Source organism: Puntigrus tetrazona, chromosome 7, assembly GCF_018831695.1.
Source record: "Puntigrus tetrazona isolate hp1 chromosome 7, ASM1883169v1, whole genome shotgun sequence".
NCBI lineage: Eukaryota > Metazoa > Chordata > Actinopteri > Cypriniformes > Cyprinidae > Puntigrus > Puntigrus tetrazona.
This window is the reverse complement of record NC_056705.1, coordinates 38,509,371-38,529,083: the sequence shown is the minus strand read 5'-3', so window position 1 is coordinate 38,529,083 and position 19,713 is coordinate 38,509,371. Positions and strand designations below refer to the sequence as shown.

The 19,713-nt window shown below is 38.2% G+C and overlaps 1 protein-coding gene across 1 annotated transcript; it reads left to right on the top strand.

Annotated features, from left to right (window-relative positions):
* Nucleotides 1-4,826: 4,826 nt before the first annotated feature.
* Nucleotides 4,827-16,584, top strand: myoz2a (myozenin 2a). The gene is made up of 6 exons (XM_043245892.1): nucleotides 4,827-4,973; nucleotides 6,695-6,781; nucleotides 9,603-9,769; nucleotides 9,877-9,991; nucleotides 14,413-14,596; nucleotides 15,032-16,584. The coding sequence occupies exons 2-6, from the start codon at nucleotides 6,700-6,702 to the stop codon at nucleotides 15,276-15,278; spliced, it is 795 nt and encodes a 264-aa protein (XP_043101827.1). The 5' UTR covers nucleotides 4,827-4,973; nucleotides 6,695-6,699; the 3' UTR covers nucleotides 15,279-16,584.
* Nucleotides 16,585-19,713: the final 3,129 nt, after the last annotated feature.

The window sequence follows — 19,713 nt, the reverse complement described above, 5'->3', positions numbered from 1 at the left end:
GCTCGCAAGCACATAAATTAGAGACCCTTTCAGTCTATCAAACAGTTTCGTAAAAACGATTTGTTTATTGCCACCTGTGTTGAATGAATTTGTTTGCTCATTTCAGGCACTTAGGAGCTCGTCCTTGTCACCACCGGTCAGATTTTCAGCACCGGGTCTCAACCCCAGGTCGGTTTCATCTTCTCCATCTCTGAGACCTTCATCCCACACTGTTTCTGTTCGGCCACCGGTGGGACAGACCGCCCGGATACACAGGACACAAGCTGGTCACAAGCCGCCCAGCCCCTGGGAAGCTGCCTCACGCCACCCACTGGGGCTCGTGGATGAAGCCTTTACATTTCTGGACATTCAGCAGTCCATTGCTTCCAACCTGCGCTATGCCGCTAAGAGTAAGCTCTTACCCGAGCCTCCGGCCGAGTGGAAGGCAAAAGTCGCATATGAACCTCCGCTAAAAAACCAAAAATCACCGTCAACTTTTCTGTCCCCAACCAAGAGCACAGTGTCTGCACCAGCTGGTCCCGTCCCATACGGGTCACACTTTAGACAACCCCAAAGGTCAATGACAGAGGCTAATCTTGGGACTTCACCGGCCGATCCGAAGGAAATGGGCCCGCATAGACTGAGACTCTATAAAACCAAAGATAGCAGTACTTGGAGACGCTGAAGGACAGCCGGGAAGTCCTTGATACAGTATGTAAGTGAAAGTGAAATCGAATAGGAATGATTATTGCTGGAAAGTGAGTAAAGTAAAATTAGCATGGCTACTATCGAACATGAAAGACAATGAGGGTCAATGAAAGTCAGAAGATGATGCGAAAGTTGAGTTTGTGAAGATTATTAGCGTTACAGCTTGATTTTGAAATTCATACATTTACAATAATCACAATGAATATGCGTCACTTTTGTGAAAAAGAAGTACATTTAAGCACATTTTGGTAACACTTTATTTTAAAGTGCCCCTGTTATGGGTAATAAAAGGTTCATATTTTGATTTGGGGAGTCAACAGGTTGATTATACACGCAAGGTCAAAAAAACACTTTCATTGTCTTATAATACGCATTAACTTTTACTTTACTAGCTCACCGACTTCCAAACAATTCTCTCAGTGGTTCATTTCTCCATGACACTAATCTTTGTTGATTGGTCATTGGTCTCATTTTCATCTCATAATGCCTGTAATGCCTGATAAAACAGTGGCCGCGAAAAGACCAACCAGTGGACAGCTTGGGATTTGCTTTAAAAAAAATGACTTGTTTCAGAGTCTTTTGAGAAACAATAAATTTATACACGGTTCACTTCCAGATTTAAAACTTTGTAGGATAGGTTAGAGCTGTTACAAACTGCGTGAAATATATTTTTCAAAAATTCATAATAGGGACATTTTAACCCTCTAGGCTCTGAGGATGTTTTTGGGGCCTTGGAGAAGTTTTAAATTGTCCTAAAACGTATACAAAAATTTTACCGTATTAGTTACTTATAAACATATTCATTAATAAAGTCTGATTACACTACATTTGGCACAAAACGTGCTACAATAATATGTCAAGAGCATGTATGGACATAAATGTATTTTTGAGAAAGCAACGCTCATGCATGGTTAGCAAAAAAACTAAAAACTAAAATTAAATTTTAGGTCACTGATTTTACGGTCATACAAAAAAAAGAGTACTTATTATGGAAATACTTTGCAGTGCCAATATAATCCTATATATACTTGCAGTAAGTGAAAATTGAATGCAGCATTCTTGACAACTAACTGCATGCTAATTAAAATAAAAATGATCAAATGCAGTTAGCTGCTCTAGAATTATATATGCAAGTACTGTCTAAAGAAGTCGGATTTGAAGCACACTTCAAGTGCACTTCTTTTTCACAAGTGTCAAGTGTTGCACTATGAATAGGGAAAAGTGATTGTGCGTGATACATGCTAAAGAAATAACAATCTTCATGGTGCACAATGTAAATTTTAGCGTGAGACACGGTTCAGCTTAGTTTAATCAATTTTAAAGTACTGCATTAAAGTAATACTATAACGGTGACGTCTCGGTTCTAGTGACGTAGTGATTTGAAAATACGAGAAACTAATTTTGTTTGTGCGCTACGAAGCTATTAAGCAGAAACCGTTGAATCGGTAACAGCCGTACTTGTTACATAAGCTTCACTTTAAAGGATTAAATCTTTCTTTGGCGACCCGGCCTGACCCCTTCACCACACGCCCTGCTGCACCAGATTCACTTCAACTCATTCAATCTCCGTTTTGCTGTTGATAAATAAATAAGCGCGCGTTCCTTACAAGTGTTTCGCTGTGAACGTCGTCCCAAATTATTTTTCGCCTGTGAGATTTCATATGCGACGATGCACGCGTGTTCATTTCCGCTCTGAAAGTTGTTCATACTTTTATTGTGAGCGAACGTTTCTTCGTGGAGGATATGTGACGTGTCTGGTTTCTAAAATGTCGATCAAGACACAATAAGGTTTGTTGGAGGAGTTTGAACTGTTTGATTCGTGCATCATCCAGCCGAAATAAAACCATGTTTTGCTCTTTTATTAAAGGAACATGTTAAAAAATCATCGCTTTTCATTTGAATTCTTCAGTGAGATTTTGAGTACAAAAGTAGGCTGCATATTTAGTGCGAAATCGAGCCTGAGGCAGAGTGGGTTTCGGTCCAGCCGCCTGTAACAAGTTGCTGTCTTGTTATATAATGGCTTGAGCTTGTACTTGTCGCACAACTGAACTATGTGGCATCTGACAGCGAAGACCGAACCCTGTTCAAAATAGGCTTCTGCCTTTTGGGATATATACATTACAGTGTCAGTGTCGGCCATATGCAGTTAAATTAGTATGAATCTATATAACAATATACATGAATTAGAAGTATTTTTTATTATTTGCAGTAGTATAACTATTACAGTAGTATATACTACCTGGTCTCATGGCATAAAGGTACGTGGGTGCACTTTTTAGTGAGACACAATTATGTACCAATAAGTACATATATCATTGCCGTTTGAAGAGGCAGTAAAAATTAAAAAGAAAAAGTTAATTTTCGCATTTTTATTTAAAAAAGTAGACGACTTCAAAACGTTATTAACACGCTGGGGGATTTGAAAACCGATGCTTTTGAAAGTTAGCACCACACATATACAGCTTCGTACCAAAGCCGTGTAAAAGGAAGTTGAAAAGACACGGTTGCATCAACAAATGCGCTTTTATATCGGTTTCGCATTTGTTAACACTGTCGGGTAGGTTTTGGCTTGGATTTGATGTAAGGCGTGTTTACAACATGATAGAGCGTTAACTTTTAGCAACAGATCCTGAATATTTAAATTCTGCCACAAGACATACCTATACCAACGTGATAAAAAATGTGCCAGGGTTCACGTATTAAACTTGTGTTTTAGCGTCACTCGGTGGACATTTCTCTTTGAAACTGGGGTGAAACGTACAGTAAGACAAGAAAAAATGGTGTTGCACAAAAAGTGCACCGAGAAACTAATTTTTATGAGACCAGCTTGACAATATAACATATATGCTTGTAAAAGGATGCCAGTGATCATCACGCTGTAAATGTATTTCCTCATGTTTGATTACGTCACATCACATGACGGATACTGTATTTTATTTGAGCGTTATGAGAAGGATGAAGGAAACGAAGGAGTTAGTATACCGGACAAAACCATCTTCCAACCAACTTCACATGCACAATAAACTTAGTCATCTGTCTAAAATAGTATTGCATAGTGGCTCAGTTTTGATTTGCAGATTATAAAAAGACCGGTAATAACTCTGGCCAAAGCAATGGGATTTTGATCGATTAGCCTTAGGAAAAAGAAAGAGTAGTGTACTTACATTTTGTACATTTTCTATGTCACTAGCAGCTAATATAATTCATTTAAAGAGATACACTTTTATGACTACACGTTTAAGTAAAAGTGCACTTTATAATAATGTCAAATTATACGTTTTACTTTAAATAATAAACTTTTGTTGTCTTTTAAAGAAATGCACATGCTTCAGTGTGTTGATCAACATGCTGAAGCACATGTAAAGAACATGATCATAATTTATATTATATATTATAATATTTAATATATTATAAAAGTTGTAAATAATAAACAATGGGGTATGTTTTACAATAAAATACTAAGTCTTTTTACTTTCTACTGAAAACAATGCATTTGATTTGCAGCATTTTAATATCATTTCCATAAGTGCTCTTAAAATAATTGTTTTTGACAATAGCATATACTCTCTAACACATAGATATAATAATATTTAAACCTATTAACATTTTAACAAAATAACATTTAGATACAAAATAACAAATACGTTTATTATACTTCAAATCCCACTTTATACTATAAATATAAAATTATAAATACACTTTATTTGGAATATTTCTTTATTGAATAAAGAGCATTTCTTAATATTAAGGCTAAAATGTTTTAATGTCGTATTAATCAGGATTGCATAATGAGGACTGAATATTATCTGCCTTTAAATGCTTTAAATGTTTAATGTGCAATGGATCCACTTTAGCGAAATCGAATATATATGTTTAGCAGCACTGCACAATTAAAATGCACTAAGCACAAAATTGGATTTTCAGTTTACCAAAAGTACACTTAAGTATAATTAGCACAAAAGAAATTTATTTTTTAATATTAATATTATGGTACAAATCAAATTAGACCGCTGACCACATTATCCAAAACTTAGCTGAGCGAACTAAAAGCTAAGAATGAATGAACTGTACAAACACAGTGAAGTCATAACCCGAGCAGACACCTGCTGTCTCCGTCACGCTCAAAAGTGTCAACGTAAGTCTGTCTGTGTGTGATCAGCTCTATTTATAACCGTATGCCAGTGAAAGCGCACAGACTGACTCTGAGACCCCTCCGTCCGGCCAGAGCCCCTCAGTCCCGCTCAGAGAGGAAAGCAGCACAGATCCAGACAGCTGACCCAGCGCAGGTAAGAGCCCTGCCTCGGGGAAAGCGCTTACGCGTAGGCATAATGATGTACGGTAATGTCTCAAAGCAGCACGGTGAGGTCTCTGATGGGGTTGTACGGTGCATCAGCCTGTGCTAAATTTGCTGTGCATGTATAATGCTGAATTCATATATTGATATGATCTGCGTTTTTGGCACATGAAATATATTTTGAGGACGAGCTGAAATGCTGACTGTGCTAAATAGCTTACACAGTGCACTCGTTTTAACGAAGCTTTTTTTAAAATGAAATATTCGTGTGAAAAAGAGGCACACTTTTTATTCCTTTTTTTTATTAATAGCACTTACTACAGAATTATTATCCTTTTTATTCAAACTGAGTTTAATGATTTCAGACACTTGACTGTGTTGTTATTTACAATCAAATAAACATGTATTATGCTTTACATTCATATTAAATGCAGCTAGCTGAGAATGCTTTTTGACTCACCAAGTGCATACTGTAAAAAAAAAATTATTAAATAAAAAGGACATTAATTTTACAATTTAGTTAACTCTAAAACAATGCAATGAAGTGCAAAATTCTAAATAATAGTATAAAAAATAAACACAGGAAAATTATACAGTATATTGTGCCCTAATTCCACAGATGTTTTTATTTAAATTGCTTTATATATAATTTTATATTTACTTCTATTGTGTTTGAAATATGGTTAAAGTACTGCTGAATGTACCGACGAGCATTTATGTCATTTGTAATGATGAAGTTGTAATTTAGTGCATTACGTAATATATTAACTAAATATATTCAATTATATTATAACCTATATTAACTATCAACTAAATGTAAAAATAAAAATTAGAATCAAATACTTTACACGCGCTTTATTTTGTTAGCCAACACATCGAAATAATACTTCTGAGAAATGATGATTAAAACTAGTATTAGTGTTCTTTGAGGCGTAAATAAGACCGTACACGCATATGGTATTCTCTCATTATATAAAATCATAATCATAAAGGTACTTTTTTAAAACTTTTAGTTCAAGGCAAGCTTATGCATCACATTTTATATTCATTAGCAATCCAAAGTGCTTCAGACAAAAGGAAGTAAAATAGTAATCACCACAATAAAAACAACTAATTAAAATAATAATAATAATCAAAGCAATAAAAGCTTTGTTCAATCTTTTTTGCACTAAGTGAAGTCTGGGATATCAGTGATATTTTAATATTATTTGTATATTTGTTTTTTATTGTTATATTTATTATGATATTTTGCAGTCTTTTTTCAATGATCATGTGTCTTTTATTAGGTTTAGTTCATGATATCCATGTGCGTTCAGCCCTGTTAGACAAGCTGCCCGTCAAGACTCTAGCAGCATGGTAATGGATGTGGACACATAGATTCCCGTCTTCCTATTTCAAACCTCTAGACCGTGGAGTGACATCACACCCTTCGGCAGCGTCCCGTCCCGGTCTATATCAGGCGTATCGATTGCCCGTCCCCCGCAGAACTACACGGGAGCGCTGCCTTTGCTGGGCCGTCATGTTTAGTCGCTGGGGGTTATTTAAAGGGATGTGCTAGAGTCAGCCTTTCAGCAGGTGTAACGCACGGCAGGCCGTCCGCTGGACTGTACGAGCGTGATCACGTGTTGGCCTGTAGTGTAGAGTTTGAAAAGGTGCGATATCGCGAGGGGCAAAATGTGGGAGACTCACATTCACTAACTTTGTTTTCCACAGACAGCATGTCTCAGCATACTCTGATGTCAACACAGGAGAGGAAAATGCAGGCGGCTGCTATTTGTAGAGAGATCCATGCCACTGATGGTACGAGCAATGATTCATTACCAACCTTTCGCTTTGTGGGTGGGTGTGTGTGTGTGTGTGTGTGCGCACATGCAGGTGTGTATGTATGTGTGTGCGTGTGTGGGTGTGTGCGTGTGAGCGCGTGCATGTGTGCGTGCGGGTGTGGTGTGTGTGTGTATGTGTGTGCGTGCGGGTGTGGGTGTGTGCGTGTGTGTGTGTGTGCGTGTGCGCATGCAGGTGTGTATGTATGTGTGTGCGTGTGTGCGTGTGTGTGTGTGTGTGTGTGCGCGTGCGTGTGTGCGTGCAGATGTGTGTGTGTGTGTGTGTGTGTGTGTGTGCGTGTGCGTGTGGTGTGTGTGTCTTGGCGTATGTGTGTGTGCGCATTTTTTCATTTAAAAAACCTTTTTTCAGCATAATTTTGCTGTATTTTTGTAACCTAATAAAATAACCTACATGCAATTTGATGGAAATTGAAATTTTTATTTTATTAAAAAAATGTAAAAAAATAAATAAATAATAATAATATATGTATATGTGACCCTGGACCACGAAACCAGTCATAACTACCTTTTGTAAATTTGTCGCTTTTTGGTGAAGCAAGTTAAGCATCTGCTAAACAACAGAGGGTAAGAACTAGGGTACTGTATGTATGGGTCAAAATTACAGATTTTTCTTTTATGCCCAAAAATTAGTAAAGTAAATATCATGCTCCACGGGATATTTCCAACCTATGAATTTCTAACCTAATATCTGATTAGTAATATGCAATATTAGAATAACGGGCAATATTTTGATTATTTTTTCTTTTTCTTTTTTTGCACCCACAGATTCCAGATTTTCAAATAGTTGCATCTCAGCCAAATAATGTTACAGATGTGTATATATATATATATATATATATATATATATATATATATATATATATATATATATATATATATATATATATAAATTCCAAAAAGTAATACACTTCATGCACTCAACGGTCACAGTTTTTATTACATAACAAAGAGGGAGGGGCTATCAGACTCCAATTATGAATGACACGATAATCTTACATAATTCATACACTATGGTTGAGTACATGAGTGCATAGTGAGTGTATTGTGGGATGCAGTAACAGTAATACATAGTTAAGCAACTCACCATGTGACGATTCAAATTAAAATGAGTTTTCATCAGTAACTGATGCAATGTAGAGAACATGTTACGTAAAATGTCATGCGACCTCTGAATTTTCTGCGAAATTATATCTACCTGAAGCGGTGGGCTATTTTAGAAAAGAAAGGTCATAAGTTCATCAATCAGTGCAGTTATACTGCTCAATATGTTTGAGGAGAGCGGGAGTCCTTCTATTCGCTTTTAATTAATACATAGTTTCAATGCATCATTTATAACGTAATGAAATACTTCGTCACTTGGAACAAACCAGCTGACTTTTAATTGGCTCTCTAATTAATATAATCACTGTAATGCTGTCAGCACAATCATGCTATTGTTAGCGCATAATTAGCACGTGTTAAAACGCTGTTAAGATTTGTGTATTAGCATTAGCAGAGATTAGATAAACCACACCCGGACAGCTAAAAATACTAAACCTTAGAGATGTATTACTACCGAGAGCAGCTAATCCTTTTGTAGTTGTCTGTTTGAAACTCTATTTCTGGGGACGGACAACCGATCGTCCGGCGGCTGACTGCTAGATGACGCTTGACAGCTGTAAGAACATACCAGCAGGATACGTTTTCATCCTATGATAAAGTTAGAGCCCCTCGAGTGACCCGCGCTACGGCCGTCGGTAATAACTCAATTCGGGCCTAAATACAGCTGACATCAAAAATTGTACACGCTGTGATCAAAGACACAGTAAAGTATGGCTGTTCGAAAAGTTTTGGCCGTCTTCAATTTTTTTAAACAAACTATGAGCATCGGTTGATGCTGAGCATTTAAGCCTTAAAGGAACGCTCCGCTATTGAGTTCTACTGTTTTCCATGCCTGATTAGCTTAGCATAGACCATTGAATCTGATTAGACCATTAGCATCTTGCTCAAAAATGACTAAGCAGTTTTTCAATTTAAAATTTGACTCTCTGTAGTTACATTTATATACTAAGACTGACAGAAAATGAATATAATAATAATTAAGTAACTCGATGTTATTACACAGCATTTACAGTATCATTGCAAGATGCTAATGGTCTAATCAGATTCAATGATCTATGCTAAGCTACGGCTAAAATTGCTACTGCCAGACCCGGAGATCGGCCGAACGAGTTTAAACTATAAAACTGAACTGCTTAACTCTAGGGGAGTAAGAAAATAACTCAAAAATAGTTTAGCGTTCCTTTAAAAAGTGCGGTTCGCGAAGATAGTCTCGAAAAATGCTTCGATGCTTTCTATTTCATTCAGAATTACAATAAATTCACTTACAAACTCACTCCCGGTTATCCATTCATGTAATTTTTTTCATTCACTTAGAGCTGCATGAAAGCTCATTTTTAAAACTCCATAATAGGGGCACCTTTAAAGTTATATGTTTAGCAAATGTAAAAGGCTTTCACGCCAAAAGTTGAAACGGATAAATGGGGTTATGAATTGAATTGAACGCACGCTAAGTATATTTGTGTTAACATATTTAATTGCGGCATATTCCACATTTGCATTTCAGTTTTTATTCATTTTTAGAATGATTAAATCTGTTCTTATGGAAGTGAGATGAGTAAACGCGTGTGTTACTTATTTAAAAAAAGCAACTATTTTCTGCAAATTAAAAAGTAACATGTTAAAGTAATCTGATTACATAACTGGTGTTATTTGTGATTCATTACCCCTCTCTTCCACAGAGCTAGAGATGGATCTAGGGAGGAAAGTTAGCGCACCCAAGGAGATCATGCTGGAGGAGCTTTCCTTGGCTTCAAACAGGGGCTCCCGTCTCTTCAAGATGCGTCAGAAGCGCTCAGAGAAATACACCTTTGAAAGTATTCAGAATGAAGCCAACACACAGCACAATGTGAGTGTCATTAGAAGCTCTGTGTGTGTGTGTGTGTGTGTGTTCATACAAACCAAATAACCGCTAATTCTCAATATAACGTCCCTGTTCCATTTCTCTTTTCTCAGATTGATGCCATTTGTCCAGGTCCAAGCGCTGAAACGACAAGCATTTTAAGCAATGAACACTGTCTTGGAGTTGAACAGGCATCAAATGCACTTAACCCTGAGACTATTGCTCCAGGTTAGTCCACTTCTTCATACTATCGTACTTTTAGGGGTCCAAGCATTAAAGGTGCGTCCCATTGCATGCTTTGCCGAAACATTTTTCTGCCTTAAAAATCACCCGAGCATCAGATGCACAAGTTGTAGAGATCCTAAAATTGGGTGAAGTGGTTTCAAATCCCCACACGGCATCTATGTCTTCTCAAGACCCCGATGGTGGTCTGCCACGGCCCATTCTGACTATGATCTGCGCGACGCAAAGTCCAAATTTAACAAAACTTAGCACACATAGGCAATATAACATTCTGAGGGTGTTAAAATTTGCCAACAGGGGGCGCTACAGCTATTAAAAAAAGTCATGAACCCAGTAAAAGAGTTCACTCAAGGAAGTTATATTAACTTAAATAATAATAATAAACAAGTCAAAACTATGTTAAAAGTGCATATTTACTAACAACAAAGAGTTTTGTAATAAAACGTAAATATTATTATGAAATAAATTTTACTAAAATTGTTTAATTTAATATCATGCGATAATCCTTTTTGCAACAACTGATTATGGTTTGTTTTTAGTAAAGAAAAAAAAGGTGTTGAACTCAATAAAAATCAAACACAACCACCAATTTTCAAAACCAACTAACAATCGAGTTTCAAAACTCAGATAATTAGACAAAACTAGCAATATACAGTAAAAAAACACACCCATTTCTTGTGTGATATTGCTCGTGTATAGGTTATGTAAATTATGCGCCTAATTTTTAACGAAGAAACAAAATGACTTTAACAGAGACCGATCAGCACCAAAATCAAACTTTGCACAGTTTGTTTGGTTTTTACGTAAATGATTTAAAATGAAGAATTGATACGCGGCATTGAAAGTTTTGGTTTGCAGTACTGCGTCTTCTACATCTTCAGCATGTTATTCGTGTGTGTGAACAGTGGCCGTAGCGCCGCAACAGGAAGCAAGCTAAGTGTTTCCTGTGTCCTTTAAGTAGTGGCACAGAGCAGCAGCCGTCCGTGATAACATCTTAAACAGATCCTATCCTTTCTCTCATGGCCTCATCTAGCCTTCCTAGATCCATGTATTTACAGTATGTCCTGCTATTTTAGTGACTTTGAAGCTTCATTTAGATGGGAAGCGGAAGACACGAAGACCAGCGGTTCAATTTTTGATGACACATAAACAAGATTAAAATCAGATGAAGTCCCACAGTGTGAGAGATAGAAGCCTCTGGTGTCACGCCATGCTGTTTTATTTTATCTTTTATTTACTTTATTTTTGTTTATTTTCATTTATTTTTACTTAGTTTAGTTGTAAGTTAAAGTAAAACCATAAAATCCTATTTTATCTGTAAATATAATTTAACGTTAAACCAAAATTAAATTGCAATTATTTTAATATTTTCGTTACCTCTTATTTCTTAATTTAGTATGTTTTATTTTATTGATATTTTAATTATAACTAATATAAACTAAAATTACTTTATATTTTATTCATTTGTACACTTTTATTGTTCAACATTTAATTTGCAATGATTTATTTATTTTTTAAATTATAAAAAACAGTTTAGCGTTAAACCAAAGTCAGACAATAAAATAATTTTAAACAAAAAGCATGAATTTAATTAAATGTAATTTTTATAGATTATTATATATTATTGTTTAAAACAGAATTTTTGACATGGCATAGCTTAATGCATGCAAAGAAAAAAAAAAACCTCAAATCTTAAGATATTTTTTGCCTTCTTGTGGCCAATTACTTTTCCTGCGTCACTAGTCAGCAAGCCTAAACTGCCCTCTAATGAGATTTTTTTTCATAGCTCATCAGCGTCTTGATGTGTGCGCACTGCCCCATGAAAACAGTGTCTAAATCTGAATTCCCCCTGCTGTTATTAAAGTTTCTCTGAGGCCCACTGAACTGCCCAGACTCTCAGCGCTGAAACCCATGCATTTTGTGCTGCTTCCTTGAGGCACATAAACTCAGGAAGGAGATTGTCCTCAGCGTGAGGCTGATATGTGACAGAACACCCACATTACATAACTCTTGTTTTGGGCTTGCTGGCCCTGCCAGTGAACAGCGGTTTGAGGGATACTCACTTTGAAGTGTCACCCAGTGTTCCTCCACAGCATCATTTAGGACATTGTGGTGCCTTTAACTTCTTTTACTTAGTTTAGAATTTTTTATGCTTCACTAGCGATGCAAACAAATGGGATCGATGCTATAAACATGTAGCTGCATTGGTAACGCCTTACATTGTGAAGGTCAGGTCACTTTTATTAGAGGTATAGCTCACAAAACAATGAGAATAATGCATCAACAGTGATGTAGCGTGTTTCAGTGTGACCTCAACCTATGCCTGCCTGTATTCCCTCTGTTAATGCAAATTTTTCGGTCCTAAAGATGTGATTTGTTCTGATCTTAATGTATACTTGTGAAGCTCTGGCCACTGATTATTTTGCAGTTGTCTTTAGCACTCTATTTTTGACCCTTAGTTGTGTGTTTATTAGCATTTCTGTTATTCAGTAAGCCTTGTGAAAAAGAAGTGTGTTTAATTGCATTAAATGTGCACTTAGTAGTGTTCTTAAACCATAAAAGTATTTTTTAAAAGTGTGGCAATTTATTTTAGGGACCGATTCTCACTGTTAACTAACTACTAACAATGGCATTTGCCTCAACAAACTCCTAATTTGCTGTTTATTAATAGCAGGGTAGGGTTAGATTTAGGAACAGGGTTGGATTAAGGGATCTAAAACGCAGAATAAGGTATTAAAATGTGGCTTATAAGAAAGTCTTGGTTATGTACAAAACCCTTGTTCCCTGATGGAGAAAAAGGAGACGTTATGTCGTGACGACAGACTGGGGTCTAAGAGAAAACGCCAATGAAATTTGGCTAGTGGTATTTGCATACCTGATGTCCTCCAGAGCATATGAGTATAAAAGGGCGACAAGTGCAATCACTCATTTAGTTTTGCTGAGGACCCGAGAACCTGTCCCTGGCACTCATAGATGGTTCGAGGTTGTGACAAGGGGACATAACATCTCCATTCCCTCCATTGTGGAACAAGGGTTATATACGTAACCAAGACTGTCAGTAACTACGAGTTATGTCGTGACATCAGACTGGGGTCCGTGAAAAACGCCACGCTCTGAACCCTCTCACAATAACAGCACTGCAAATGTTGCCAGACAAATGCTATGCGTACGTAGTGACCTTCCCATCACCCAGAGCAAATTCTCTGACTGTGGTGCCCGCAGGGAGCAATCATTTCTTAAGAAAAGGGACTTCCTATTTGTTGTTACAGTTTGACAAAAACAATGGGGAAGAAAGCATTTCAGAGAAGGACACTACGGAGACCACATCCTGCCCAAATAGGCAGTGCAACATACGAAGTTGACCTCTGAGGCAGGTCCTAACCGAGGAAGGGGAGTAACAACTGACAGCAGAGACAGACAGGGAGAACAAAAGTTTGCTTGAAGGGAAACTTCACCGTGAAATCATGTGGATCACCTGCAGGGAATCAACCGATTGCACACCCAGCCCAGTAAAGGGCAACCCGGGCAAGCTATCACCGATGAGCAGGGCTCTTTCGGGATACAACCGATGCTGGATCCTCATCCTCCGGAAGCAATGCTTGCAGGTACACCACCTGATCGCGAAAAGACGTGGTGGGAACCTTGGGCACGTATCCAGACTGGGGTCTCAGGACAACGTGAAAGTAGTCCGGCCAAAATACAAGGCATTCTTTGCTTCTCGAACACGCCTGGAGGTCCCCGATCCTCTTGATGGAAGTGAGTGCAGTCAGGAGCACTGTCTTAACATACAGGAACTTAAGTTCAACTGACCCTAGCGGCTCAAAGGGATGCCTCTGAAGGCCAGCCAGGAAAACAGAGAGATTCCAAGAGGGAGTGACCTAGAAGGATTTTACCTCTTGATACCCCTCATGATGAGACCGTCCATCCACCGCATCGTGATGTCTTGTGCTAGCAGCCACATACACCTTCAAAGTTGAGGACGACAGCCAAAGCTCCGAATTTTACAATTATGTATTTTCGGGGGTCCACTCTGTGAGAAGAATACCAATCAGCGAACGGACTCCACTTCAGTGCAAAGGTCTGCTTTGTAGGGGCGCTGGCCTGAATGATAGTGTCTTCCACCGCTGGTGATAGAGCACTTAAGTCTGTCAAGTCCCATCCAGGAGCCACACATGGTTCCGAAGATCTGGGTGCGGGTCCCGCAGGGTGCAGTACCCTTGAGAGAGGAGGTATCTGCGTCATGTCCACTCGGAGTGTAACCTGCAAATCTATGAAAATTCTTCAGTATGTTCTTAATATATACCATTTTTGTGCAAACTGCTCTTTTTAAAAGCTGTGTCATAGGTTTTTTTTTTGGTTCATGTACCACGTCATCATAATAAAGCTATCTTTCATGTGTTCGATAGGTTACAGTGGTCCCCTGAAGGATGTTCCAACAGAGAAGTTCAACTGTACGGCAATGCCCAGATCCTACCAGTCGCCCTGGGAACAGGCCCTCATAAGTGACCCCTCTCTGGCCGAAACACTGGTCGCCCGCATGCCTGAGCCACAAACCAGACAAGAGATTCCTCAATACAAGAGCTTCAACAGGTAAGACGTAGATAAATGTATATAAATATATACATATAAAATGATAATAAAAACACAATAACTGAAAATAAAATTTTTAGTTAACAATAATAGCACCGCTGTTTACAGCTGATTATTACACCGTTTCATTAATTCCTAATTTCTGCTATAAAATAATGGGCCTTTTTTCTCTTTAAATATCTTGTTATATACACAGACAGGTTTGCAAATGCTGTTTCACGTCGACTTTTTCGATTTGGATTATTTGCCAAACGTTGGAAATTTCCCTCATGTTTTACGAGCAAAAAAGATGCCATTCAGCAATATTTGATTTAGAGTAAATCCTTTTATCTAAAATGTTGTAATATATTCCGCGCCTCTAGCTATAAGATAGTTTTTGTTGTCTTGTCTAACAAACCCAAAGTGTTCATATACTCCTCTCCTCAAATTTTCAAGGGTGGCCATTCCATTCGGTGGTTTCGGGAAGGCACCCAAAGTCCCTGTTAAATCTTTTGATGTGAACCCCAGCCTCCCCGTTGCAAGCCCGATGCGTGCGGCACCTGCTCCAGTTAAACGGCCCACCTTCAACAGGACGGCCTCGGGCTGGGTGACCGACAGCGCCCCTCCCGTGCTTCCCAGCATCCACCTAGAGCCCATTTCATCCATGACGTCCACATTTCTCCCCGAGTCAGATGAACTCTGAGCGCTGTCCTTGTTTTTGTGAACTAATTAGGAACATAACACTTTTTAAAAGAAGTCTCTTCTGCTCACCAAGCCTGCTTTTTTTATTCATAGCAATTTTTAAAAATTTTATTGTAATATATTTTATAATATAATTTAATCCTGTGAACACTACAAAATGTTCAGCATCATTACTCTTAATCGAGCGGCAAATCAGCCTATTAGAATGACTTCTGAAGGATCATGTGACACTGAAGACTGAAGTAATGATGCTGAAAATTCAGCTTTGCGTCACAAGAGTAAGTTATATTTCAAAGCATATTCAAAATTAGAATTTGACTTTAAATTCTAAAAAGCTATTTCACAAATGTGCTGGTTTTACTGTATGCGTGCCACCTTTGTCAGCATATAAAAACTTGAAACTACCTGGTCTCATGACCTTAAACGTACCTTGGAGCACTTTTTAGTAAGACAAAAAGTACGTACATATCACTGCAGTGTAATTTTCACGATGTTATGGTTTCAAAACGATATGAATATGCTGGGAGATTTGAAAACGGATGCTTTTGAGCAGTTTCATATCTATGGGTTTTCACAGACGGCAGGTTTGTTCGGTAGATCACGGACTACAGAGATGAGCTTGAGAGGCGAGGCGCTACGGTTCGAATCCTGTTCAACGAAACAGATCAAATCTGTGTAAAAGGAAGTTGAAAAGACACGGTTGCGTTATTAAATGCGTTTTTATATCAGTTTTGTTAACACTATCGGGTAGGTTTTGGGTTGAATTTGATGTAGGGCATGTTTACATGATAGAGCGTTAACTTTTAGCAACAGATCCCGAATATTTCTATTGTGAACCGCCTCAGTACATACCTATAATCAACGTAATAAAAATGTGCCAGGGTTCATGTACTGAACCTGCGTTTCGGTGGAAACTCTTTGAAACTGGGGTGAAACGCGCATGAAAGGCATGAAAAAACTGTGTTGCCCAAAAAGTGCACAGAGGTACAAATTTTCATGAGACCAAGTTTAAAATATTAAAAACATCTGGTACAAAAAAATCTGAAATATGTATCGACAAATACAGTCTCAGAAAAAAGGAGCTACAAAAGCTGAGTTGGTACCTTTATCAAAATCTCTGATTTCTGTAGATTATTGCAAGTGCCTCCTAATATTGATCTATACCTTTTCACTAAGCTGGTGCAACCCAAAGACTAGAAGAGCTTGCCATTATGCCCATATAAACCTGTAAATATGTATTCACCTGTATAAAGGGCCGTGACATCGACATGTATTTAAATGACTGAATAAACACAAAGTTCAATGAACGCGTTTCTATTTCTACGAGCTTCGACTGCAGCTTTTTGGCACCGACACAACGCATTTTCAAAATGCACTATGGCATCAAATTAAAATCCAGCAGCGCATGCCTATGCATGTGTCGGTTTTTTTACACTATCAAGGTTGAAGTCTCCAGAGCCGACAAATTGAATCTGTTTTCCTGACGCAGCTGAGATGAGTGATGAGTCCCTTGCCTTTTGTACCGCCGCTGTCTCTTGCGTTCGATCAGACAGGCGCTGATGGGCACAGCTCGCGTCCGCCGCCGCTCAACTTCAGCCTCAGCATAACGGGGGAAAAGAGTCGACGGAGAAGCTGCTTTGCCATTTTTTTTCATTGCCCGCAGCGATCTCTTGACTCCGAATGATTAACCATGATTTCCACTGTCAGATATTTTTGAATAATTGTCCTTAAACCTATATCTTAAGTTTCCCACATCACTGTTTGGTCTCCGTCATCTCAAATAATGCAATTATTTAAATTCAAGTCAGCATTTAGTGCCGGTGTCGTTTATTTATTTGTCAAGCGGCTGTGCGATAATGACGATGCATATTCAGCCTATCACGACAAAGCAGACCTTAAAGGAAGATTCACTTAAAAATGAAAATTGGCTGAAAATGTATTCACCGTCAGGCCATCTAGGATGGAGACGACTTTGTTCCTTCGTATGAACATATCTGAAGAAATGTAGTATTGCACTGCAGTGAATGGGTGCCGTGTTGCAATAAAACATCGTAATAACCCACACCACTCCAGTCCGTCAATAAATGCCTTCTTTGCCTGTAAAGTAAAATAACTGAACGTAAACATAGGAGCCTTAGAAAATAACCCTTTTAGAAGAACATTTTAGACGGCACTTAGAGGCTTTTGCATCTGAGCTCTTCAAATCTGGCCAAATCCTCTGGAGTCAATAATCCATAACAATGCTTCCTCAGGTGATATTGATTAAACAATTATTGTAATGGCCGCGATTTAACGAGGCAATAAATAAATAAATAGGTCATGTTAATTCTTGCCGTGACTTATTTCCCTCTGTGTTCACAGACTAAAAAAAAGTCATTCTGAGAGGTTTCAGCTGAAAGAGACTGGCCCTGACTGATCTTGAAATATATCTGTGCACACCGGTAATGTTTTTTCCAAGGCATGGGAATGAAAATGACTTAGACATCCTAACTGAACTATGGCATAATCCTGTTTAGTCTAAGCCCCGTCTCTGAAAGCAGGTCGTATTTTCTCAAACGGTGGCATTTTTTGCATTTGTTTATTTTTTATTATAAAGATATTTCATCGCAGAACGTTATTTGTATTAAGAGAATGTAAGACACTTAGAGATCGTAAGATGACGAGATATTTTGACATTAAAATCAATTGTTATAGTAATTCTATTATTACTATTGTTAATGTTATTTTATGGTAATGAGAAATGGGAAAAACTCAAAGGTCCTGCTTGCTTTTTTTTCTTAATTACAAAAAACGTCATCACATCAAATGCTGAATCATTCGTATTGCTCAACCGTTCAATCTGAGTCTTCGGTGGACGTGCACTTAACATGCCTTTAACTTTTTTTTTCGGCACTCATGTGTAAAAGTGAGCACGGGTGTCACCCGTACAGTGCATTATTTATTACCCGGGTTCCTTCATCTAAATCTGCAGCAAACAACACACAAACGCAAGCAACTGAACATCAGCATCTTTTTTTCTGACTCAGGCTGAGGCTAATTGGTTGGCTTTTCTCCAGCAGCTTCTGTTTGCCTACGCATTCAGTTAGCTATGAGGACTAAAGTCAACGTTGTATTGCGCTCAAGGATTTCGACGGCTCGGAATTATGATTTTAACGGAAAAGAGTCTTTAATTAAACAGATATGTCAAGCCGTAGATTTGTGCATTATGCATGCTTTCTAAAATATAGATTGCAATTTAATATTAATGTAAAAAACTCCATACTTTAATGCACTCTTTCCTCGTTTCCAGGGTTCTCAGAAGAGGAAGTCATCATAGTTGAGTCGACTTCAATAGCGGCATAAATAGCATAATTCCTATTCGCACCAATAGCAAAAAATGACATTTATATGAAATTAAATCAAAACAAATAACTCAAGAGTGATTTCATTGGTCAGAATTGGTCAAATTTATCATAATTCCCGAAATACTCCCACAGCAGCACTATAGTTTTCTGTAATTTGATGCCAAGGTAATATAACACAAAGTAGTGTTATGAAAATACATTTTATAAATGCATCGTCACAGTTTGTGAAAGAGGACCATTGGTCACCAGATGCATATGAATCATGAATAAAATCGTGTTTATTAATACACTGACTAATATTAATAAATGACACCTGTAAAGTAAGTATTGTAAAGTGTTACCGAAATATTAATAGTCCTAAATAATAAGCTCTATTTTCCTTTTAATTTTATAAATAACTCTCTCACTATGCGTGTGTGTTTGTGTGTGTGTATACACATACACAGACACAGAGAGAGAGACAGAGAGAGAGAGATAGAGAGAGAGAGACAGAGAGAGAGACAGATAGAGAGAGATAGAGAGAGAGAGAGAGACAGGCAGAGAGAGAAAGAGAGAGAGAGAGAGAGAGAGAGAGAGAGAGAGAGAGAGAGAGAGAGAGAGAGAGAGAGAGAGAGAGAGAGAGAGAGAGAGAGAGAGAGAGAGAGAGAGAGAGAGAGAGAGAGAGAGAGAGAGAGAGAGAGAGAGAGAGAGAGAGAGAGAGAGAGAGAGAGAGAGAGAGAGAGAGAGAGAGAGAGAGAGAGAGAGAGAGAGAGAGAGAGAGAGAGAGAGAGAGAGAGAGAGAGAGAGAGAGAGAGAGAGAGAGAGAGAGAGAGAGAGAGAGAGAGAGAGAGAGAGAGAGAGAGAGAGAGAGAGAGAGAGAGAGAGAGAGAGAGAGAGAGAGAGAGAGAGAGAGAGAGAGAGAGAGAGAGAGAGAGAGAGAGAGAGAGAGAGAGAGAGAGAGAGAGAGAGAGAGAGAGAGAGAGAGAGAGAGAGAGAGAGAGAGAGAGAGAGAGAGAGAGAGAGAGAGAGAGAGAGAGAGAGAGAGAGAGAGAGAGAGAGAGAGAGAGAGAGAGAGAGAGAGAGAGAGAGAGAGAGAGAGAGAGAGAGAGAGAG

Coding starts and splice junctions, on each gene's coding strand:
- myoz2a (XM_043245892.1), top strand. CDS start 6,700: ATGTCTCAGCATACTCTGATGTCAACACAGGAGAGGAAAATGCAGGCG. Junction 6,782..9,602: donor AGAGATCCATGCCACTGATG/GTACGAGCAATG, acceptor TCTCTTCCACAG/AGCTAGAGATGGATCTAGGG. Junction 9,992..14,412: donor CCCTGAGACTATTGCTCCAG/GTTAGTCCACTT, acceptor TGTGTTCGATAG/GTTACAGTGGTCCCCTGAAG.